This window comes from Sus scrofa, chromosome 3 (genome assembly GCF_000003025.6).
Source record: "Sus scrofa isolate TJ Tabasco breed Duroc chromosome 3, Sscrofa11.1, whole genome shotgun sequence".
In the NCBI taxonomy this organism is placed as follows: Eukaryota; Metazoa; Chordata; class Mammalia; order Artiodactyla; family Suidae; genus Sus; species Sus scrofa.
Genome location: NC_010445.4, coordinates 39,359,390 through 39,383,785, shown reverse-complemented (window position 1 = coordinate 39,383,785; position 24,396 = coordinate 39,359,390). Strand labels below are relative to the sequence as shown.

General features: G+C 57.4%; 1 protein-coding gene across 4 annotated transcripts; it reads left to right on the top strand.

The window, feature by feature from the left end:
• On the top strand, positions 6,877 to 17,988 carry PRSS22 (protease, serine 22). 4 transcript variants are annotated; one of them, XM_021086746.1, is made up of 7 exons: positions 6,877 to 13,119; positions 13,698 to 13,814; positions 14,374 to 14,400; positions 14,723 to 14,894; positions 15,120 to 15,394; positions 16,813 to 16,970; positions 17,500 to 17,988. In XM_021086746.1, the coding sequence occupies exons 2-7, from the start codon at positions 13,733 to 13,735 to the stop codon at positions 17,797 to 17,799; spliced, it is 1,014 nt and encodes a 337-aa protein (XP_020942405.1). In that variant the 5' UTR covers positions 6,877 to 13,119; positions 13,698 to 13,732; the 3' UTR covers positions 17,800 to 17,988. The 4 variants fall into 4 exon arrangements, with proteins under 4 accessions (XP_020942405.1, XP_005655248.1, XP_020942406.1 ...); XM_005655191.3 differs by having other exon boundaries at positions 15,117 to 15,394; XM_021086747.1 differs by having other exon boundaries at positions 13,582 to 13,814.

The window sequence follows — 24,396 nt, the reverse complement described above, 5'->3', positions numbered from 1 at the left end:
TCATAGCATCCATAAAAATGTGATGTTTATAGAAACATATTGGAAGAAAATGTAGAATATATTTATAGCCCAGAAACACAAACATCTTGAAAATTAAAAATTTCAGTGTATCAGAATTAAAAGCTATTCAAAGGCAGTTTTGGGTTTTGTTTGACTCATAGATTGTTTTTCAAAAAAGAATCTCGGGGGACTGCCTTTGAGCTCAGACATCCAACTAGATGATAAAGTTGTATAAAATTTCCAAAATGGAGTGTGTGTATGTGTGTGTGTGAGTGAGAGAGAGAATGAATATGCTTGTTTGAAGACAGCTTTGGGCATTCCTGTTGTGGCTCAGCGGGTTAAGAACCTGACTGGTATCCATGAGGATGCAGGTTCCATCCCTGGCCTTGCTCCGTGGGTTCAGGATCTGGCATTGCTGCAAGCTGTGGTGTGGGTTGCAGACTCAGCTCTGATCTGGTGTTGCTGTGGCGGTGCTGTTGGCCAGGAGCTGCAGTTCCCATTCGACCCCTAGCCTGGGAACTTCTGTATGCCACAGGTGTAGCCATAAAAAGAAAGAAAAAAAACAGTGGAGAGAGCAGCGTGGGCCAGGTGTGGAGTCAGAAGCCTTCAGTCACACCAAGAATCAGGGTTCCTTGCTGGCTGGGTCACAGAAGGTAGGAGATGTGGCTGCACTGTTGTGTCACTGCAGACCTGGAGCTCATGACGGGAAAATACACAGAACATCCCCTGACTCTGTCAGGACTTGCTCTTTGTCCCCAGGCTGAGCATTCCCACTCAGCCTGTGAGAACCAGGCTTCTCCAGATCCATTTCCCATCACTCTTCCCTTTTCCCAACTGTTCCAGCCAAACCTCCCAGGTCTCTGCCTGGGTCCTTCTCTCAGCCTGGGACCCACCCCTCTTCCTTTGAGAACCGAAAGCCTCACTTGTCTGGGCTGGGTGGCAGCTCCTTCAGAAAGAATGAGTCACCCTTTGGCACCTTGGCTTGCCTTTTTCAAAGCACTTGTCACACGCACAGGAATTGTCAGTTTACTCTCTCCTGCGCTGTAAGGTTGAATTCCCTGGAGCCCTGGAGTTGGGATTTGCATCCATCTCTGCATCTCGGCCCTCACAGGTCCTGAGTGCTGAATCAAGTCTTGAATGAATGGGCTGGTCTCCTGGTTACCATTCCTTCCTCCCTTCAACCTGTTCTGCACACAGGGCTGATTCTTATCCTTAAGCAAAATGTGAACTCTTATCACCCTCAACTCAAAAATCCTTCCTTGGCTGACCTTCACCAGGGAAACGACTTTGGTTGTTGGCATTCAAGGCCTTGCAGGCCATGCAGTCGGGACTATTAGGTCCTTTGGGAAAAGGTCGAGAGCGGCACAGTTAGGGTCACAGGTAGGCAAGCTGTCCTCAGGTGAAGTGACAAAGCCCAGTTCAGCACATATTTCCTCCCTCCCTCCCTCATTCGCTGGACATCATGGTCAGGACCTGGGCTGGCCCCCAGAAAACATGGGACTTGTTCCCTGCCCACCCTACCAGGGCGTGACACAAGGGCTGGTGAATATCTGACTGGCGGCGAGGTAACTGGTTTCTAGAGTTTGCCAGTGTCTATGGTGTAACATCGCCCTTCATGGCGATGTCAAGCTACCAACGTGATCACGGAACGTGCGGTCAGAAATAAATGCACAGTAGGACACCACTGCATGATTTGTCCACCCTACTGACATAACAGACATAAAACCCTCAAGAACATAAATAGGAAGTGGTAGATTTTGAGTATATGCTTTTTTAAAAATATAAATCGAGGTTTATATAATTCAATTTTTAACAATGGACTTCAGACAAATAACGAATTATTCAATATCCAGCTCGCAAGACTCCTGAACACATTGCCTCCTCCCATTTTTGGTGATTTTACTTCTCCAACGAGGCGGTTAGGCGCTGGCAAAGAAAGGAGAAATGGGGCTCTGCGGGGAAGAGCAAAGCCCGGCTCGAGCGCCTCCCCCCCCCGCCCCGCCCCATGGCCACTGGGGCGCAACAGACACAGTCCAATGGGCCACCGGGGATGGAGGCGGAGGTCCCTGGGGTCTGCGGCGCCCGCTCTGCTCCTGGACCACGGAGACGAATTCCTTCTAGTTCAAAAACGTCCAGGCCCGGAGGGCGCTAGCAGAGGCTGGCGGAGAAGAGGCGCCGCCTTTGCGGGTTTGCACGCGACCTCAAGCCCTAGTCCGAAAAGCCCAGGTTCTCAGCCTGCCGCCCCTAAGCGGCCGCCCACCGCGCGGAGCCCCCACCCGGCAGCCTCCGCGGCCGGAAGTCGGCTCGGCCGTCGCCTTCCCGGCATGCCCCGCGCGGAGACCGCGCTTCCGCCGGCTGGAGTTCCGGAGCGAGGTCATTAGGTGGTGGGAGTTAATTAATCAGCGGGCAATTATATTTTCCTCGAGCTGGATGAGGCGGAGGGACGAGGGACAAGAGCTTCCTCCTGAGGCAGCAGCGCCCGGGAGAGCCGGGAGGAGGCTTCCCCGGCTTCCGGTGCGGGCGCGGGCCGGGCAATGCCCCGCTGGCAGAAACGCCTGCATTCTCCTCCCACCTCTTCTGCCGGCGTTCTGCGTGGCCTTTGGCAAGGCCTTTAACCCTGCTGGGCCTGGGTTGCTGCAGCAGACTGTTGGTTGGCTCCCAGACGTCTGTGCCCTGTCTTTCCCGTCGGCAGGTAGTGCCCACCCTCTAGGGAGATTTACTCCAGCGCCGCGTCCGGCCTGGTTGGACTCGGCCCACCGTGTTGGTCCTGTTCCCCTGGTCAGATGTTGGCTCCTTGAAAATACCGTCAAAACAACCTGTTGCTAAGACAAAGCTGAGTTCATTGCTTCCTTTGCTCGTGGAGAGCACCGTCTTGAAAGAGCCCTTGGTGGGGAGGTCAGAGTTGAGATGGTGAGGTTTGGGGGGTCTGGTCGGATGCGGGACTTAATGAGGATTGGGTAAGCATCATGTTATACAGGTTAGGATTGTTGGTCCCGGTGGTTTAGGGTTTGTGGCCTCAGAGAGATGAGGGTTTCAGAGTCTTGGAACTTCAGCAGTTGACGCTGCTTGTTAAAAATCTGTGTGGTGTGGGGTGGCTTTTTCTGAAGTCAAGGAGTGAAGTTATTTGCACCTTTTGTCTTCTTGGGCAGGTGTTTGCTGGAATAGTAAACTCACAGTAATACAGACATGTTATTTTGCTTCAGCCGGTGAGTCACAGTCCGCTGCTGTTTGCATCCAAAGGAATCCTGGATGTGGTTTTCTTGTATGTAAAATGGGGATCGTGTTGCAGGTTGGGGGAGCAGCCGGGCATGCCTGGTGAAGGCCAGGGTTTCAGCCTATTGTCTCCTTGCAGTATTACAGCACAGTCGGCCTTCTCAAAGTGTCTGCGTCCTGAAAAAAAAAATTCTTACTCTCAAATCCGAAAAGGGAGCTGCCAAATTGAAATGAATAGATGTTTATTAACAGCCCCAAAACAACTGGGTTCACCGGCCAACCGCAACTCAAAGCATGTAGTTGCGAGGTCATTGCATTTACCCCGTGAGCTGCGTGTTCGCGTGTTTGATGTCGTGTGGTGGGGACTTCAGGGCTACAAATGCTCCAGGCTCATCAAGGCCTTAAATGGCCCGGTGCTTTTGCCTCCTGGCCTTCCTACTTCCCAGTCACGTGAATGAGGCGAGCGCCTCCTCTCTCTGAGCTCATTTCCTCGTGTAGGTGGGGAGAACGAAGCTTTGGGCAGAATAAGGAGGAAGTGAGGTCACGTGATGAGTGTGGCAGTCAGCAGTGGGGACGGAGGTGCAGAGGCTTCTGGAGCAGTGTCAGCCCTTACTAGTGTGGGCTGCCCTGCTCATTTTGGATCCAGGACAGCTGTGAGAGACGGGGCCCATAGGAAGCACGTTGGGAGAGACCCACAGGGCTGGGAGAAAGCAAGAGAGATGAAGACGACATTAACCACTATCCCACTCAGGGAATCTGGGGCTTGTTGAGTCAGTTCTTGCACTGCCTGCCCGCCCCCACCCCCCCCACCCCCAGACAGATGCCGGGGACAACCCCAAAAATATTCAACATCAAGTTCTTTACAGGCGGGAAACAATCTGAATAGGCTGGCTAGGGACCCTATGGGGCCCCCTGTCTCAATGGGCATTAACCCTTTAAGTGCTACCTTAGGGGAGGGGTGGAACAGGTGGGCAACAGGGCTCAAGGAGGCAGATATTTACAGCCTGTAGGTTGACATTTGCTTTGGGCCCGTCAGAGCGTCCCGGCGGGATATCTGCCATGGAGAGGGACTGTGGAAGTGAGGGACAAGCAGGGAGTTGGCAGCACAGCCCTGTGTAGGGCAGGCGTGGGGCAGATTCAGATCAAATGGGTCCTTTCTGGACACTCCCAGGTCCTGGCACGTGAAGCCTGTGCTCCTCGGGGCTCCTGAGCCTTTGAGCAGTGCCCGCACACGGAACTTTGCCAGGTTTCCTGTGCTCCTTCGAGCAGACGGGGGAATTCCTTCTCCTTCCTGTTCCCGGCTCAAGCACTTCCTGTCTCCTCGGCTCCTTCCCGCACACCTGAGGGCAGGTTAAGCCTTGAGACCAAGTCACTGGCAGCTGGAAAACAATTCCTTTCCTCTAGGGCGAGAAAGATGGACTCCAAACTCTGCCAGGACAGGAGCGGAAATATTAGCCTTTTATTTTTCCATGGTAAAGAGAGGAAAGAACACTACACTACTTGAGAAAAGAGAGTAGAAAAGACAGGACACGTCAAAAGCTGTAACAGGGAGTGCCCATTGTGGCTCCGTGGGTGAAGGATCTGGTGTCGCTGTGAGCTGTGGTGTAGGTTGCAGATGCGGCTCGGATCCCACGTTGCTGTGGCTGTGGTGGAGGCCAGCAGCTGCAGCTCAGATTGGACCCCATGGGAACCTCCATATGCCGCGAGTGCAGCCCTAAAAAGACAAAAACAAAATTTGAGAAACACCGTAATAAGTTTATAACCTTTGGCCTAGAAATTTCCCTCTTAAGAATGTAACCTGAGGAAATGATCAGAGACGATTTCAAAGATTTACAAAGATTACTGAAGGATTAAGTATGGCAGTAAAAGGAATAAATGTTGGTATTAGTAACGTGAATGAAGAGTTTACTCTCATGGGCAGATAGTAAATTACATTGAGAAAACAGATGGAAATAACGTAGCAGCGTGATTCCCATGAGATCAAAAGGGTGAAAACAGGCTCTGTGCCTGTTTTATTAATAGAGGGAAAGTTGTGAACTATTTCATGTAAGTTTCTTTCTGTCTTTCGTCTTTTTAGGGCCACACCTGCAGCATATGGAAGTTTCCAAGCTAGGGGTCAGCCTGGAGCTGTAGCCTCTGCCCTGTGCTGCAGCCGCAGCAATGCGGGATCTAGGCAGCAACGTACATCACAGCTCATGGCAACACCAGATGCTTGACCCACTGAGCGAGGCCAGGGATCGAACCTGTGTCCTCGTGGATGCTAGTCAGATTCATTTCTGCTGAACCACGATGGGAACTCCGCGTGTGAGTTTCAGTTAAGCCTGGCTCTCCTCTGGTTGCTAGCTAGCAGCTGCGTCTGCCAGCTGGCCGTGTGTGATCCGTTGGCTCAACAGACGTGGGGCCAGTGCATTCCAAGCACTGTGGCTATGATCGCTGTTAAAAGTGTAACTTTCCCAAAAGGTAGAAGAAGGACTTTTAAATAAATATAAAAGTGGCATGTGGCAAAGATCTTTTTTTTTTTTTTTTTTTTTTTTTTGTCTTTTTGTATTTTCTAGGGCCATATCCATGGCACATGGAGGTTCCCAGGCTGGGGGTCTAATTGGAGCTGTAGCCGCTGGCCTACACCACAACCACAGCCCACGCCAGATCCGAGCCGTATCTGCAACCTACACCACAGCTCACAGCAACGCTGGATCCTTAACCCACTGAGCGAGGCCAGGGATCGAACCTGAAACCTCATGGTTCCTAGTCAGATGCGTTAACCACTGCGCCACGACAGGAACTCCGCGAAGATCTTAATGAAGGAGGAAGCCGGCAAGATGTTAAAACTTGTTTCAAGAAAGAACCTGAGGGGAGTTCCCATTGTGGCACAGTGGCAACCAATCTGACTAGGAACCACGAGGTTGCAGATTCAATCCCTGGCCTTAAGGATCTGGCATTGCTGTGGCTGTGGTGTAGGCTGGCAGCTATAGCTCCAATTTGACCTCTAGTCTGGGAGCCTCCATGTGCCGAGGGTGCAGCCCTTAAAAAAAAAAAAAAGAATCCGAGGAAGAGACTTCTGCATGGGAAGTCAGGAAAGCTGAAATCAATTTGCTAGTAACGCAGGGCTGGTCATTGCCCTGTGAGCAAAAGGCAGTGTTTGGAATCAGCTTTTGCAAGACACAGGATGGCCTGTGGCAGTGCCATGGGCACAGCAGCTGCGTTGGTGGGATGTGACTTGCTCTTCCAGCAACAGGAATTATTGGCAGTACCATCAATATTCTGTCAGTTGACTTTTCGTCTCCGCAGAGCTGTCACAGGCCTCAACGGGGACAAACGGGCACACGCCCCTGTGGGATGGGCGCCAGGGAGGATGTCCAGCCATCTCGGCTGCTTGTTCCAAGTGCTTTAACCAACTGGGCCTTCATAAGCGTAAAGAGAGGGGTCCGCTAGTGTCGTGTGTGTTTGTTGATTGAAGTTTAGTTGATTTACAACGTGGTGTTAATTTCCACTGTACAACACAGTTCCCATCGTGGCTCAGCAGAAATGAATCTGGCTAGCATCCACGAGGACGCGGGTTCGATCCCTGGCCTCGCTCAGTGGGTTAAGGTTCCGGTGGTGCTGCAAGCCATGGTGTAGGTCGCAGATGCAGCTCGGATCTGGAGTGGCTGTGGCATATCCTGGTGGCTACAGCTCCAATTTGACCCCTAGCCTGGGAACCTCCATTTGCCGAGGGTGCGGCCCTAAAAAGCCAAAAAAAAAAAAAAAAAAATTCTGCAGTACAACACGACGATTCCGTTATGTAAATACAAATGTTCTTCTTCCATGTTCTTTTCCATTGCGGTTGATCACGGGATTTTGAATATGGTCCCCTGTGCTCTATGGTAGGACTCTGCTATTTATCACGGCTGGAGGTTTTTGACTGGGAGGTGCCATGACCCAGTTGGTGTTTTGTGAAACATCTCTGGTTGCTATGGGAGAGGGGGCTGGAGGGGAGCCGGGGGCCCTGCGGGAGAGCTGACGAGCTGTGTGCAGAGAAGGCTGGGCTGTCCCGTGCTTGTTCAGGCTGGAAGCACCATGATTTGCTGATGGATACTGAGAAATCAGAAGTCCTGCTGTGTCAGCCTCAGCCTGTCAGTGGCAAAGCAGGCGGCAGGGCTGCCTGAGGCCCTCTCCTGGTCCCCAGAACGCAGGCGAGGCCCCTGCAGACATGCGTGGCTGGACTGGCCCTTGTGGTTGTGACTGCAAGACGCGCCCTAGCAACAACCATCAGGAAACTTTGGAAAAAAACCAGATTTATTACTCATAGGTCCTGGAAGGCTCATGGGCACGCCCTCGGGCCACACAGCAAGATCGGGGTAGAGAGGGGAGCGTGGACAGGGTCTCTGCCCCTATCGGGGTCCAAGTGTGGGGAGGCCAGCACTCTTTATTTGTTTTTTTAGGGCCGCACCTGCAGCACATGGAGGTTCCCAGGCTAGGGATCCAATCGGAGCAACAGTTGCTGGCCTACACCACAGCCCCAGCCACGTGGGATCCGAACCACCTTCTGTGACCTACACCGCAGCTCATAGCAGCACTGCATCCTTAACCCGCTGAGTGAGGCCAGGGATCAAACCTGCGTCTTCATGGATACTAGTTGGATTCATTTCCGCTGCGCCACATTGGGGACTTCCTTCCGGTTCATCTGCGGCTTTAAAACCAACGAGTGGGGATTTGGGCTCAGGAAGGCAACAGTGGGGTGACTGCAATGGTCACATTACCAAGGTCACCCAGGGCTGTCTGAAAGGGGACCTTCATGGGTGGGGCCTCCTGGCTCCCGATCTAGTTGTCAGCTGGGAGCTTCGTCCCACAGCTGGCGATGTGTTCATGCAAGATGGATGTCTTTGCAGCGGTTGCCTTGGTAACCAAAAGCTTAATGTCAGACACTTAAGCTGTAAATATTTATATCGTGGTCTCCCTGCACGCCCCCCACCCCCCATTCCTAAAAGTCTTGGAATTCCTGGGTGATAGGTGCATATTTGATCCTAATGAGATGATTCTTGGTGGCCTCTCCAATTCCTGGATGGGGCCTGTCACCAGAGAGACCAGCCGTGGTTGGGAGCTGGAAACTTTCGGCCGCATCCCTGGTCTTCAGGGGAGGGAGGAGGGCCAGAGACTGACTTGATAAGGTAGCGAGTCCACATGATGAGCCTCTGGCAGGGTCCCTCATGCACGGGGCTGGGAAGGCTTCCAGGCTGGTGCTCACCCCCGTGTGTGGGGCGTGGCACACCCCCCAGGTCCACGGGGACAGAAGCCCCTGTGTTCAGGACACCTCTGGACTTGGCCCCGAGGGCGTCTTCATCTGGCCGTCTATCTGTGGCCTTTGTCATGTGAGCTGGTGAGTGTGAAGTGTTGCCCTGAGTTCTGTGTAGTTAGAGCAAATTCTTGAACCTGGGGATTCCTGAACTCCCGATGTATAGCCATTTCGGACAGAAGTGAGGGTGACCCGAGGACCTGTCACTGGTGATCGGCCTCTGAAATGAGGGGAGTCTTGGGGCGCCAAGCCTTCCACCTGCAGGGTCTGCCCCAACCCATTAGTGTCAGTGTTTAAGTTTAGGGCGGAGTTCCCTGCTTAAGGGAACCGCAGGTTAAGGATCCGGTGTTGTCACCACTGTGACGTGGGTTCGGTCCTTGGCCTGGGAACTTCCACATCCCAAGGGCGAGGCCCAAAAAGAAAAAAAGCATCATGAGCGTGTAGGACCCCTGTTGGTATCCGCAGAGAACTGAGAACTGCTCAGTGGAAACCCCACACATCTGGTGTCGGTGTCCTGTGTACGGAGGGGTTTGCCCTTTTCGGTTGGCCGCGGGCGGGAGCGAGGCTGACTCTCAGGCATTCGGCCTGAGCGCCTGGGTGGACTGTGGGACCGTGTTCTGAGCGGGGAGCCCGGGGGAGGTGGGTGCCAGGGGATCTCAGGACTCCCTAGTTTGAGGTGCCCATTGCGGGTGCATGTCCCCAGCACCCAGCCTGCGTCTTGAAGTGGAGGCCTCTCTCCTCAGGCCCCTGGTACTGAGGGGCAGCCCAGTGCCCACTGCTGGCGACTCCCCCAGAGCTGTCTGTCCTCCTGCTGGAGAAAGATCCACACTGAGACTTAGCCAGCAGCTGCTTGTTAGCTGTCATGGGCGCAGTCACCTTCATTCCCTGAGGGTTGACAGGGAGGAGGCTGCGCCAGGGCTGCTGGAGCTGGTCCCTCCATGCCTCCTCTCTGGCCCATGGCCAGGGCATGGCTTAGAAGCTACCCCGCAGGCGACCTGCAGACCCAGCTCAGTGCCCAGCTCTCCTCTGGAACTGGGGGCCCTCATTCTGCACCTGCCCCCCCCCCACCAGTTAATACTGTGCAGTCAGTCACTTCCTCTCCTTGAGCCCTTGGCCATGACCTCTGACCTCATGACTTAGATCTGAGTCACTGATGAGTCACCAGGAGTGCTGGAAGGGGCCCAGGCTGCCAGCAATGGGCACCCAGCAAGGCAGCTCGCCCCGTGCGCCCTCCCCCCTCTGCCCTCCCCAGCCTGGCCCTCGCCTCTCTGATTCCTGGGCAGAGGAAGCGCAGTCCTTGCAGGCTGATCTCAGTGGCTGTAGAAGGAGTAGAGTGGCTGCAGAAGGAGTAGAGCTCCTTCGTCCTGGGCAGAAGGGCAGTTTGCTTGACTGTTGGACGCTGCTCTAGGCCATGCAGGAAAGGGGGCTTTTCCAGGTGTAAGTGCAGTTAAAAGAAGTGCTGAAGGTCTCCGTGGACCATGAGCACTAACGAGGCGCCCTATTCTCGAAAGACATCAACCAGAATGAAGACGTGTAGAGTCACACAGTTAACGCGTGGTCCCCAGGAGTCCAGCGTTCAAAGAGTCAGACAGCAGCGCAGCGTGGTCCCCAGCGGTGCGGTGCTGCAGAGGGAGGCTGTGTGTGTGTTGGGAGTATGGGTTCAAAGGGGGGACCAGGGAGGAGGGACCCCTAATGCTACGGAGAGGAAGGCTGGGCAATGTGGGGGATGCTCAACTTCAGTCCTGCGGAGACAGCAGGGGGCAGGAGATGCCTGGACCACACGGGCGGGGGAGGGAGCCGGTGAGCCCCAGCACCAGGCTGCCTTTCGAGGGAAGGGAGAGCAGAGCTCTGGGGTGAGCAGAGCAGAGAGGGCCTTGAGGAGCCCGGGCTGAGGCAGAGGGAACTGTGAGGTCTGGGGGCTCTGAGCTGCCCTGGGACCTGGGATGGGGTTGCGGCCAAGTCCACCCTGGTCTCCAAGACACAGGGAGCCCAAGTGACATACACGCTCCCGGACCAGTTTAGGCATGTGTTAAGATGTCCCTGCAGGAAGGTGACAGGATGCCAGCTGCTGAGCAGTATCTTGCAGTGTCCGAGAGGCCAAGCATCAGTGCCCCAGAAAACATTGCTTGTGAACAGCAGAGCAGGCATGGCCGTGCCGACTGGCCCTCTGCACGCACGGATAAACGGAGGCCCAGGTTGGCAGAAGGAGCTGCTGTTTCCCTGGCACCTTGCAGCGCTCTGCTTGCTCTGGGAACTTACTTGAGTCACCTGTTCTGTCCCCGGCCCTGCCCTCCGAGAGCAGGAAATGCCCAGACTAGGTGCCCTGACCAGTATCCCTGAGGGCGGCTAGGTGGGCAGGTCTGTGCCGGAACCAGGCCACTCAGTGCAGCGGGGCCCAGCGTTGCCACAGCTTCCGAAGCGCAGAAGGTGAACGTTTGGATCTTTTCCTCCATTTTTTAGTTGTAGTGAAATATATGTAAGATTTGCCATTGTAACCATTTGCACGCGTACAGCTCCATGGGATCGCGAACAGTGATGCCGAGCAGCCGTCACCCCCCCCACCCGCCGTCTGCAGACTCCTTCCCCCTAGGCACTAACCTCAGTTCCCCGCCCAGCCCCTGCCAGCCTGTGAGTTTGCTCTTGCAGGTGGCCCCTCTTGCAAGCCTCAGCTAAGCTGTGCAGTGCGCTGGGCTGCTGATTTAAGATTGCCAACCCCCAGGAGTTCCCTGGCGGCCTAGTGGTTAAGGATCTGGCATGGTCACTGCAGTGGCTTGGGTCCCTGCCAAGGTGCAGGTTGAGTCCCTACATGCCGTGAGCACGGCCAAATAAAGATTGCCCACCCGCCCACCCCTCCTCCCCCTCCGTCCCCAGAGCCCCTTCCTGCTTGGGGTTCCCCTCCTACCTCATCACTGTTAGACTCAGTGATTTACTCACTGATGCTGATTCTGTCTCCTGGTGTCCTTGCCCCAAGGGCAGGGTGTTTTCAGTGTGTTCATGGCTGTTGTGCAGTTGGGGCTGGTAGATTTGGTTGCGTGATACGCAGATGCCTCCATCAGGTATCTGCCTGACTCCCAAGCCCACATCTCAAATGCAGGGGTGAGTCACTTCTTTGGATGGGGCATTGCCAGCTGCAGCAGCTCTCTCTTCCCTGCTGTGCCTCTGCAGCACCATCTGTCATCCCCACCTCCCTGTACATTCATCACCAGCCCTAAGAGGGCCTGGCAGGGCCACAGGACAGTGGCGGACAGGGCGGGCCGCCCATCCATCGCCTGCCCAGGTGAAGAGATGCCCAGCCGTGATGCCCAGCCTGGGAGTGGCACATAGTGGGCATTTCAGTGAGTGGTTTGTTGAAAAAGGATTGACTCCTGCCTGGGTCTCCCCTCCCTTAGTGAGCCGGTCTTGGGGGCTCTTTCCCGGGACTTGTGCCTTCTCTGATGCCTTCTCTTGATGCCTTCTCTGGCTTTGTGGGACCTGCTGGTTTCCCCTGGGCCCTTGTGCTGGGAAAAGGGACTCTGGCTCGGAACGTCAGTGTCGGAAAGTAAGACACGTGAACACAGGGAGATCTCGACAAGGCTCTTTCTTCTGCAGAAGGGCGCGGGTGCTCAGAAAGTGCAGGCAAAGAAAAGACCCCCCCCCCACGTTTATCCCTGACACGGGTGGCATATCTGTCCCCTTCCCATGGGCCGGGTCAGGGCCCGCCTTCTTCTTGGTTGGATAATTTGAAACAAATTGTTACTGGTTGAAGAGGGAAGGGGCATGGAGGAGGGTGTCCCAGACAAGCAGGAACAAAATGGAGGGACCACGACTTCCTTTGAGAGAAAAGACACATGAATTCTCATGCCTCCCTTTGGGACCCGCTTCCTACCTGCCCTGTCTGGAGGACAGTAACATCTCCGGACCCGTGCCCGCCCCTTGGGTTGCCTGCGCAGTGATCCAGGCCGTATGCATGGCAGGAAAAGCTAGAGAGCAGGCGGGGGGCGGGCAGGACAGAGAGCAGGTGGGGGGGTACCCTCCCTCCCCTCCCCCCACCCAGCTGGCATTTCTGCTTAGCTGCTGCTGCCCCCCCCTCGAAGTGCCCCTTGCCTTGGGCAGCTTCCCTGCAGTCTCCCTCAAGGTTCCCTGAGTCCAGTCTAGTTGCCCTTCTCTAGAATCGGGGTTCACATCCAGGCTCCTCTACTCGCCAGCTGGGGCACCCTGGGTGAGTCACTAACTGTCTTAGGCAGCCTCAGTTTGCTCATCTGCAGAATGGGAATAATAAGGGATTTTTGGGTTAAACGAGGTGATGCCTGGCTCACTAAGTGCCCCTTCCTGGGCACAGCGAGGGCCAGTGTGACGTTTGTCACTCAAATGATTGCGGGGCTGAGATCCACGGACCATCTTGGAAGAAGCTGGCTCCTCCTGCTTTGGGGGTGCGGGTGCAGACCCTGCAGGGGGGAGCTCTGAGGGGGGGCGGCTTCCCTTGCAGCATTGCCTAGTAGCCATTTAACCTTGGGGGGGGGTCCGGGGGTCCCGGGAGCACAGGGGCTGAGGTGGGGTGTGGGAGACAGCATCCAGCCCTCCCCAGGCAGCCACATCACTCAGCTGCCCCGGCACCTGGCTGCCACGCCCAGCCTTTCCAGGAGCCCAGGTGAGAGGTGAGTCTTCTGAGTGATGATGGGGCCCACAGGAAGGTGGCCCCAGGACAGGTGGCCACTGGGGGCCTGATTCATGGCCTTCCGGGAAGAGGGATAACGGGATCCAGAGTCCCTGGCTGGGCCAGATCTCCCGCTGAGTCATGGGAGCCGCTACCGGGCCTGGGGCAGCCCCCTGCCAGCCCCATCTCCCCAGCATCCCTCCCCTGAGCCTTCTGCCCCTGCGACCCCGGCCCTAGGGTCTGAGCACCTTCCTCCCCCACCTAGGCCCCTCCCTTTCAGGCTGCAGGGGGACCTTTCTCTGCCCCGCCCCCGCCCCACCCTCCACCCCAAGTCAAGGTCAAGGCCTGGCCTGCCCCTCCAGAGGCAGAGCCGGAGCCCCGGGTCCAGGCCTGAGGAAAGGGGCCCAGCTAGAGCTCCACCCCCAGGCCCCCAGTCCCCTTAGCGGCTTGTTTCCTCCCCAAGGCCCCACCCCCTCCCTGTGACCTACAGCCCAGGGGTGGCAGAGACTGAGCCACTCACTTGGGGGACTGGTTCGACGGCATTCCGCCTCCCTCCATAAAACCTTGGGTGGCCTGCAGGGAGCCAGCACTCCTGTCGGCAGCTCCCACCTGCCATGGAGATTCCCGAGACCCACCCCGCCCCGAGGGGGCGCTGCCTCTGGATCTTAACTGCCCTACTGCTTCTGGCCGCTCCAGGTGAGTCCTGAGGACCTGCCGGCCCTCCCTCCCTGCCCTCCCAGCACCTTCCCCCGGGCTGTGCCTGGATCCAGGGCCCTGTCAGCTGTTCGGTGCTCTCCCCCCTCCTCCCCACCGCTGGCATTGACTGCTCTGAGCCTCACCTGCCTCCACCCGTGAGAGGCGCCACTACAGGGCAGGGCTTGGCACACAGTGCCCAGCGTCTCGGCTCTGTCGGGGGCTGCTTACCTCCTCATCCCTCCCGCCTATCCTGCTGGGGCAGCGGCGTCCAGGCCTGGGCCTGGGGGGTGGTCCCTCTCATCCTCCCTTGGGAGACGCTGGTCCCTCGCCCCCCCAGGCGGGCTGGGCGGCATGGGGCCGGGGCTGGACAGGCAGCTGCTGGGCGGGTATGGCCGCCGCTACGGTGAGGGCCTGAGATGTCTGTCCGCCCTCCCTCCGGAGGCTTCAGAAAGTGCCCCGCCCAGGGTGGCCTGGAGGTGCCCTGGGACCGAGCACCTGGGGAGGGTGCCGGGCACTGGGGCCCTGTGCCGGCCTGACTCTGCCTCTCTCTCGTCCTCAGCCGTCCCGGACGCTGCCAAGACAACTGGTGAGTAGGAGCTGCTCTCCCGGACAGGGGGGGAGGCGGCCTGAAGGGTAGGGCAGTATCTGTGTGTCTGTCTGTCCAGGGGCTGGAGGGGGGTGAGCTGGAGAGGAAGGCAGGCAGGAAAGGAGGCCCAGGAGGGGGCAAGTGGCCCCAGAGTAAAGGGAACAGTGAACCAAGTGTCTGGCCAGCCAGAGCGGGGAGGGCTGGGGGGGAGGATGGGGGCTGCTCGGACCAGAGCACAGCCTAAGCGCTGGAGGAGGCAGGGGGAGCTGGAAGGGAGGGGACCGTGCCCCAGGGGAGGTCACACCGGCCCCTCCCCTGCCAGGCCCCCCAGCCTGTGGGAAGCCCCAGCAGCTGAACCGCATCGTGGGCGGCGAGGACAGCATGGATGCTGAGTGGCCCTGGGTCGTGAGCATCCAGAAGAACGGCACCCACCACTGCGCAGGCTCTTTGCTCACCAGCCACTGGGTGGTCACAGCTGCCCACTGCTTCAAAGGGTACGTATGGCCAGTCCCCTCCCCAGACTCCAGGCTCCCCACATGGCCCAGGTTTCCAGGCCTCAAGTCCAATCTGGGCCCACTGGGGGCATCCCTGCTTCTGCCCAGAAGCCACTCTTGCTTCCAGCGCCTTCATGCGCCTGCTGCTCCTGGGGAACCCTTCCCAGACCCTTCCTGGCCACCTGTGCGTCCCCTGATGCCACCCCTCCCTCTTCCTTCCAGCAGTCTGAACAAACTAGCCCAGTTCTCTGTGCTGCTTGGGGCCTGGCAACTGGGGAACCCAGGCCCGAGGTCTCAGGAGGTGGGTATTGCCCGGGTGCAGCCCCACCCCGTGTACTCCTGGAAGGAGGGCTCCCGTGCCGACATCGCCTTGGTGCACCTGGAGCGCTCCATCCAGTTCTCGGAACGTGTCCTGCCCATCTGCCTGCCCGATTCCTCCGTCCGGCTCCCTCCGGGCACTGACTGCTGGATTGCCGGCTGGGGGAGCATCCATGATGGAGGTGCGGCGTCTTCCCCCTAGGGGGTTGGGGGGTGGGGACAGAGGGTAGTGGACACTTGGAGACAGAGGTGCCATGAGCGGCAAAGGATAGAGGCTGCAGGCAGAGCAGGACAGAGACAGAAGACAGGCTGCAGCCCGGAGATGTGAAGTCACAGGAGGCTAGGAGGACAGTTTTTCTTTTTCTCTTTTTACTGCTGCACCTGCAACATATGGAAGTTCCCAGACTAGGGGTCCAATTGGAGCTGCAGCTGCTGGCCAACACCACAGCCACAGTGGTGCCAGATCTGAGCCACGTCTGCAACCTACACCACAGTGCACGGCAGCACTGGATCCTTAGCCTGCAGAACAAGGCCAGGGATCAAACCCGCATCCTCACAGAGACTATGTAGGGTTCTTAACCCATCGAGCCACAGTGGGAACTCCACGGGCAGACAGCTTTGGATCACGTCTAGTTAAAAGGTATCTTTGGCTCTGTTCTGAGGCAAAACTGACAGATCAACCGAGCTATGAAGTGATACAGGATGCTCTGAGAGGAGGTTTCTAGGGGACCCAGCTGAGCCTGGTGTAGACAGAGAGCCTTCGGATTGGAAGTCTGGAATAGGCGCCGCCTAGTGGCGTCATGGCACAATTGCAGGGAAAATTTGCAGGAGAAAAATGCCATCTCCCTAATGGTAGAACAAATCTGGGAAACCGAGTCTGAAGGTTGGGAAACATCATTTAGAAACACAAAGCGGATTAGATGAAGTGAGCAGCAGAGAAGCAGTGGTATATGGATTCAGTTATACGGAGAGACTAAGAAAGGACACGTGTAAGAAAATGGGACCCGATTCCAGCGTGGAGGACTCCTCAAGCCCTGATAATGTTCCACATTGAGTGGCCGTTCGTCGGTAGCAGTCCCCAGGCCGGCTAAAGTAGTGCCTGAGATGGGACAAGCCTGGACCACTGGTTCTAAGCAGCTTGTGGGCATCCGAAATCTCACTAAAGATGAAGAGTTTCAGGGAGTTCCCATTGTGGCTCAGCAGAAACAAACCCATAGTATCCATGAGGATGTGGGTTTGCTCACTGGCCTCACTCAGCAGCCTAAGGATCCGGTGTGGCTGTGGCTGTGGCGTAGGTCGGAAGCTGCAGCTCCGATTTGACCTTCGACCTCTAGCCAGCCTGGGAACTTCCATATGTTGCAGGTGTGGCCCAAAAACAAAAGGGAAAAAAAAAAAGATCCAGATCCAGAGGCGTTTCAGGGTGCGTGTTCCTATTCAGATTCAGTAGGTCCAGAGTGGAGTCCTGGAGTTCGCAAGCGTGGTGGGGGAGCCCAGCAGCACGGATTCCTTTAACCTGAGCACTTCCGCTGAGGGGAATGGAGGGGATTGAGGCCACTGGGAGGAGGGGCTCCAAGCCTGACCCTCTCTCTCTTGCTCCCAGTGCCCCTGCCCCGACCCCAGACCCTCCAGAAGCTGAAGGTTCCCATCATTGACTCCGGAATCTGCAGCCGCCTGTACTGGCGGGGCACCGGGGAGGGGGCCGTCACGGAGGACATGCTGTGTGCCGGCTACCTGGAGGGGCAGCGCGATGCCTGCCTGGTGAGCGCCCCGCCGCCTCCCTCCCAGCTCTGCCCCCGGGAGCTGTCTCGCCCCTCGCGGGGCACCCTCTCCCCAGATGCCTGCAGAACCCAGCCTCGCCCGGCTCTGCCTTTCATGCCTTTGGGCACCTCCGGTGTGCCAGACCCCATTCCCGGGGCACTGGCATCCTCCGCGAGGGTGCCAGCTCCAGCCCGGCCACCGCGGTGGCGCATGGCGAGCCAGGGTGATGGCCAGCACGGCAGCGGGGTTGGGACACTTTCCTTCTTTCTGAGCCTCGGTTTCCTCACCTGTGAAGCAAGTCACAACACTGCCTTCCTCGAGGGCAGAGGGAGACGGTCTAGCACGAAGCCTGGGTTGTGTGTCCTTTCTCGCCCTTGCGGCCCCGGTGGCTTTCCGATGCCCCAGCCCCCCTGGTTGCCGAAACGCGCCCCCGCTAAGGGAAAAGGCCTACACTCGCGGTGGTTGTGGGCTCTGGGCTCTGCTCGCCCCTTGCCCCGCGCGGGTCCCTAACCTTCCCTCCTCTCCACAGGGCGACTCCGGGGGCCCCCTGATGTGCCAAGTCGAGGGCACCTGGCTGCTGGCCGGCGTCATCAGCTGGGGCGAGGGCTGTGCGGAGCGCAACCGGCCTGGCGTCTACATCAGCCTGGCCGCCCACCGCTCCTGGGTGCAGAGGATCGTGCAAGGGGTGCAGCTCGGCGGGCACGCGCAGGGCAGTAGGCCCGCAGGGCGCCGGGGACGAGCTTCCGGGGTGCGGCGCGCTCCCGGGGCGGGCAGGGACCATCGGGGTCAGGGAGCTGCCAGGAGACCGCGCGGCGCTTCCTCCTTGTGAAAAAGCCGACTACCTCTGGGGGGCGCCCGCGTGCCGGCGCCGGATCGCCTCGCGGGGAGGCCCCGCCCCAGGCCGGGCCGGGAGGCCTGTGTGTGTATATACCTGTTAATGATTTTTACAGTTACTTGTAACCCCGCCCACATGTCTTATTTATTCCTCCGATTTCAATAAATTATTTATTTCCCAGTTCCCATTCTTCCCCCGGGGACGAAGACACTGGGAAGCAGGGGTGCGGCTGGTGTTAACAGGGGAGAAGACAGGTTATGGGTTCAGATGTGGCCTGGCCAGGGACCCGGGGCTCCTGCCCACCCAGGAGGCCACATCCTGACCTCTGACATGCACACTGCTCTTTCCTAACCCCCTGCCACCCGGAAGGCCCCGGGGTTGGAGGCTGCCGAACTGGTCCAGGCTCCCAGCCTGTCTGTTGGGTTTCCAAGATGGGGCTGGCTGGCCCCGAGCAGGGCCACCCACATGAGAGTCTGCTGGCTCCTGGTGGAGGCAGCCAGGGCCGCTGCACCCCAGGAGCTGAGTCACCCCAGGGGTGACTCATGGCAGATTCTGTGACTCTCCCCAGGGAGGAGGGAGCAAAACAATGAGACAGCAGGTCACCTCACCTGACCCCACGTCCCAGGCCACAAGGGGACCTGCCTGGTTTCCTGCCCTTCCCAGGACCAGCTGATGCTCCTCTTTCCCACCTCCTGTTCTCTGCAGCCCAGCCTCTGGCCTCCTGGACCAGCCCTGCCTCCCTCCCAGGGCCCCGGACACCCCACCGCATCCGGGCCTCTGTCCCAGCCCACCTGGGCTCCCCGGGGACGGGTGAATGTGCAGACAGAGGGCTGGGCTGTACTTGGTTTGACAGGTATGTGCAGGATTTATTCTAACTGAGGGCAGAAGACAAGGAGGCTCAGCCGTAAGAAGGAGCGAGAAGATGCGCGGCTGCCTCAGGGTCTCTGACACGAGCCGGTCAGTGAGGGTTCCGAGGAGGCAGTGCCAGGGGTTCGGTTGCTTGGGCGGCCTTTACTGGGAGGACTGCTCTGAAACTCAGTCCCACTCTCCCCGCGTCCAGATCGACTGTGACCAGATCATAGTTGATACTGCGGGGGTGGGCTTCAAAAACCAGACTCTAGGAGTTCCTGTCTCGGCTCCGTGGAAACAAATCTGACGCATATCCACGAGGACACAGGTTCAATTCCTGGCCTGGCTCAGTGGGTGAAGGATCTGGCGTGATCTGTGGTGTAGATCATAGTCGGATCCCGCGTGGCTGTGACTGTGGTGTAGGCCGGCAGGTGCAGCTCTGATTCGACCCCTAGCCTGGGATCCTCCCTGTGCCGAGGGTGTGGCCCTAAAAAGACAAAAATAAAAACAAAAGCCCAGACTTCAACCCGGCCTCCTGCTCACCCCGAAACCACCTGAGGCCCCTCCCCTTTGTGACCTGCTCCCTCTTTACCTGTCACCCTTCCTCCCGCGTCCCCTCCTGCTCCTCTGGCCTCAGTCCCCCTGCTCCTGCCCATCTGCTGCCCTTCTCCCTGTCTCAGCTCCCTCTGTCCCCAGGCCCTCCCCTGCTCATCACTCCCCCACGTCCCATTCCTGGACTTGCGCTCCACTCCTTCTGTCTCTGTCCCTCTGGCTCCCTGAGTCTCTGGCTCCCCGTGTCTCAGTTGTTCCACGCCCCACCCCTCTGCCTCCGGTGTCGTCCTGACAGAAGCCCCTGAGGGGGTGACACCGAGCAGCATCTGCTGGGGCGGAAAAGTCACCCCATAAATGCAGGACACTCAGGTGAGGCTGCGTTTTCTGAGTTTGCAATCAGCCTCTGGGGAGCCCCTGAGCCCAGGGCACCTTCCGCTGGCCCGAGGAAGCTCAGTGTGAGATGTCCAAGGACCCCTCCCCAGTGGGATGGGGGTCCAGCCCTGGCATCACAGGGGTGAGAGCCGCGCCTGGGGGCAAGGCCACATGGAGACCCGCACAGCTCTCTCTCCTCCAGGGCAAGTGCTGGGGAGGGGCGGGCAGATGTCTCACCTTTGACTTCCCACGTGGCCCAGCCCTCAGGGTGGGGCCATCTGGCCACAGTGACCCCTACGACCTCAGTCACGGGCTGCGAGGACGGGCTCCCACTCCTCCCCACCCTCCTTCCTTGGATCTTTAGCCCTTCCGCCACCCTGATACCCACGCTGCCAGAGGCCGGCCAGCTTGCCTCCACTCTGTGTCCAGAACAAGCGTGTAAATCAGGTGTAATGTGGTTGACTAAGCCCAGACCCCATTCAGCAGCTCTCTGCTGCTGCTTCCACCGCAGAGGCTGCAAAGCTAAACACTCCCGTCCACAGTCCCTGGCAAAGGTCTGGTGCAAGCAGGTGTCTGATGGCTGGTTTCTTGAGAAGACTTTGTTTTTTCCTGATAAAAGGGACATATTCAGATGGCATTGTCCTTTCCCACCTTCCTCCTTCTTCTAGCCTTGGATGCAGACCTGATGCCTGAGCTTTAGCAGCCATCTTGTCACCATGAGGCTACAAATGGATGTGCCACATTGGCCGTGAACAAAGATTCAGAAGCTGCAAGTGTGAGGACATGGTTGAGAAGCTGCCCCTGTTGTAGACAGCCACCTCCATCCTTCTGTGTGCTTTTAAGCTACTGTTGGTCAAACCTGCTTTTACTACAGCTAAATGCCTTTGTGACAGATATATATACCGGCTCCAAACTCTCCGTTTTAAAATAGATTTATAGAAAACTTTTTTTTTTTTTGGTCTTTTTGCCATTTTTAGGGCCGCTCCTGTGGCATATGGAGGTTCCCAGGCTAGGGGTTGAATTGGAGCTGTAGCCGCCGGCCTACACCAGAGCCACAGCAACGCAAGATCTGAACCACATCTGCAACCTACACCACAGCTCACAGCAACGCTGGATCCTTAACCCACTGAGCAAGGCCAGGGATCGAACCCGCAACCTCAAGGTTTCTACTCGGATTTGTTAACCACTGAGCCACGACGGGAACTCCTATACAAAACTTTCTGGGTTTTGTACAGAAATTTTTTGTTGCTGTTGTCATGGAAACAGTAGGTCAGATAAAGGCTTTGGGTTTATACCTGACCACAAGAACCTTGGACCTTCAGAGGGGGCCCCAGGTAGTTTCAGGTGGCCTCTGGAGCAAGTCTTTCCTTCCTCTCCCTTTCCTGCTCGAAGTCTCCCAGTCAGTGCCACCGCCCAGAAGACAGCTCAAGGAGTCTCACCATTGTCTCTGTTGGTGGTGCCCTTACGAGCTCACCCATCTCCACGCCAAGGGCACCATCTTCCCAAGCTCCCCGCACTGCCTGGGCAGCCTGGTTTCACATGGAGGAGCAGAGAATGGCTTTTCCCCACTCAGCTTGGCCACCCGTGCCCAGGCGGTCGTGCTCATAGCATCGCAAAGTTGCTCATTGAAATGATGCCTGGGCCCGTGAGATGATCCTCAAAACCTGAGCCTTAGACCTCACCCGCGGACACCAGGCCGACTGGCAGAGTGCCAGTGCGTCAGAGGGAGAACTGGACATCCGAACTGGAGCACGACCCCCAGTGAACCCCACCATTCCCTCCCACACTTGCTCCCCCGACAGAACTCCCCAGCTCAGCACACGGCAGCCATCCTCACTTCCAGCTGGTCACTTCGAGAAGCTCGGGGTTCTAACAACATCAAGTGACGCTGGGCATGCAAACCAACTGGAATGCCCATGCGTTGCTGGGGGGCGTTCGGTGTGGCACCAGCCCTGTGACAACATGCTGACTGTTTTACGTGTTAACACGCGCGTAGCGACCTTCCTCCTGAGATCGTCTGAGAGAGAAGAGCACGTCCGCACACGAGATCTGTTTGCACCTGTTTATGACGGCTTTATTCAGAATGGACAAGAGCTGGAGTCAACCCCCGCCTTCCAGCTGATGGGTGGATAAGCAAACAGGCACATCCAGTCCACAGACTTCTTGGCAACGAAAAGGGACGCGCCACACACACACCATGGCGACTCCAAAGCACACAATGCTGAGAGGAGGAAGCCCGGATCCAGAGGCTCCATATTGTGTTTCCATTTATCTGATGCTGTGGAGAAGGCAAAGTTGCAGGGACAGAGAGCAGATCGGTGTTTGCCCGGGGCTGGGCTGGGGGAAGGGACCAAGGGACAGGGGGGCCTTTTTTTTTTTTTTTTTTTTGGACTCGTGTGGCAGGTGGAAGTTCCAGGACCAGGAGTTGAACCTGTGCCACAGCAGTGACCTGAGGCACAGCAGTGACAACCCTAGATCCTTAACCTACTAAGCCACCAGGGGACTCCCGGAATCTGTATCTTGATGGTGGTGGATGGTTACATGACTGGACGAATTTATCAAAACTCATAGGACTGGAGTTCCCATCGTGGCGCAGTGGTTAACAAATCCAACTAGGAACCATGAGGTTGAGGGTTCGATCCCTGGCCTCGCTCAGTGTGTTAAGGATCTGGTGCTGCCAGGAGCTGTGGTGTAGGTCACAGACCTGAGGCTCGAATCCTGAGTTGCTGTGGTTGTGGTGTAGGATGGCGGCTACAGCTCCGATTAAACTCCTAGCCTGGGAACCTCCATATGCCACGGGAAGCAGCCCTAGAAAAGGCAAAAAGACAAAAAAAAAAAAAAAAAACAAAAAAAACAAAAAAAAACAAAAAACCTTGTAGGACTATACATTAAACATGGTGAATCTTAACTGTGTGTAAATTCTACCTCCATGAGAATGATTTTAAAACCCTAACATGGGAGTGCCCATCATAGCTCAGTGATTAACGAATCTGACTAGCATCCATGAGGATGCAAGTTCGATTCCTGGCCTTGCTCAGTGGGTTAAGAATCCAGCATTGCTGTTGAGCTGTGGTGTAGGTCACAACACGGCTCAAATCTGGCATTGCTGTGGCTGCAGCTACAGCTCTGATCTCACCCCTAGCCTGGGAACCTCCGTATGCCTCCAGTGCAGCCCTAAAAAAAAATTAAAAACACATAAATGTGGGGGCTTCCTTGACTCTTCCCCTTATTCTGTAAATTCAAGCCATCAGCACATCCTATTGTTTCTTATGTACCTTCAAAACAGGTCCAATTCTGCCTGCTTCTTCCCACGCCATCCCAGCCACTCCCCCGTTTATCCTGGATTTCTGTAGCCGCCTTGCAACTGATCCCCTGCTTCTGCTGTTGCTCCCACCAGCACCAGAGTGGTTCTCTCACAACCCATCAGATCCAGATCCATCATTCTCCGATTCCAAACCCTCTGACGGCTCCTCCCTGTATGGGGCGGGCGGGGTCCTGCCCAGCGACGGCTCCAGGCCACAGTCCTGGCTCAGGGACCCGCCAGCCGCCCCCCAGCCCCCCCCCAGGATGCTGACACCAGAGCCGCGTCTGCAGGTGGAGGGGCCGTGGCGCTGGGAGGAGGGGACACAGCCCTCCGCGGGTCCCTCCCAGGAGGGGCCACTGCGGGGAAGCCCAGGCTGTGGAGAGAAAAGTGTCCGGGCAGGACGGTGGCCGCGCGGGTCAGCTGAGGATGCCCGGGGGGCACTCGGGCAGATTCCTCCCCCGCCCCCGCCCCCAGCGGGGCGGTGCTGCCTCCTCAGCTGCGTGGGGCGGGGGGCCCGGGCTCCGGCTTGGCCTGGCACCTGTGCCTTGTTGGTGCGCAGGCCTGGCTGGGGATTGAGAGCAGCTGCGCTGTAGGAACGGGCGGCGTCTGCAGCCACAGCGAAGGGGCGTCAGGCTCTCCCCGCGGCGTGGACGCCCAGCCCAGCCCAGCCCAGCCCCGCTCGGGACGGACCGGACCCCGTCGGAGTGAGTAGGACGCAGGACGGGCGACTGGGCCCGGGAGGTACATTCAGTTGTTGTCACCGTTGCTGCTGCTGCTGCTCTGATTGATCCTTGTGGGCGACGTCGCCATTGCTGCCGGGCTGGTGTGGGTGTTGCTGCTGCTGAGGTTGTTGTGGGGGTTGTGTCTGGGTTGTCGTGGATATTGTTACTGCTGGGTAGTTGTGGGTGTTGTTGCTGCTGCTGGGTTGTTGTGGGTGTTGCTGCTGGGTTGTCATGGGTATTGCTGCTGCTGGGTTGTTGTGGGTATTGTTACTGCCAGGTTGTTGTGGGTGTTGCTGCTGCTGGGTTGTTATGGGTATTGTTACTGCTGGGATGTTTTGGATGTTGCAGCTGCCAGGTTGTTGTGGGTGTTGCTGCTGCTTCTGGGTTGTTGTGGGTGTTGCCGCTGGGCTGTGGTGGGTATTGTTGCTGCTGGGTTGTTGTGGGTGTTGTTTCTGGGTTGTTGTGGGTATTGCTGCTGGGTTGTTGTACTTGCTGCTGGGTTGTCATGGGTGTTGCTGCTGCTGGGTTGTTGTGGGGGTCACAGCTGCCGTGGCAGCCCAGCGAGGACAGCCCTCAGACCGGCTCTGTGGCGGGTTCGGCTGTGAGCCCGGTGTCCAGGGACGGCAGCCAGCACTGCCATGTCCCTGCTGGTTCTAGAGAGTCTCCTGGAGAGGCGGGGCCAGCCGGGGCCCCAGGGGACAGCCACACTGGTGGCAGACACAGTGGGGAACACTCAGCAGCCCCTCCTGGTGTCGGGATCCAGCTCTGCTGTGTGCGGGCAGGTGGGCTGGG

What these genes read in the sequence shown, in the direction of transcription:
- PRSS22 (XM_005655191.3), top strand. Translation starts at nt 13,733, where the DNA reads ATGGAGATTCCCGAGACCCACCCCGCCCCGAGGGGGCGCTGCCTCTGG. An exon ending in GCTGCCCACTGCTTCAAAGG is followed by an intron (nt 14,895 to 15,116) that starts GTACGTATGGCC and finishes TCTTCCTTCCAG; the next exon opens with CAGTCTGAACAAACTAGCCC. An exon ending in GGGGAGCATCCATGATGGAG is followed by an intron (nt 15,395 to 16,812) that starts GTGCGGCGTCTT and finishes TCTTGCTCCCAG; the next exon opens with TGCCCCTGCCCCGACCCCAG.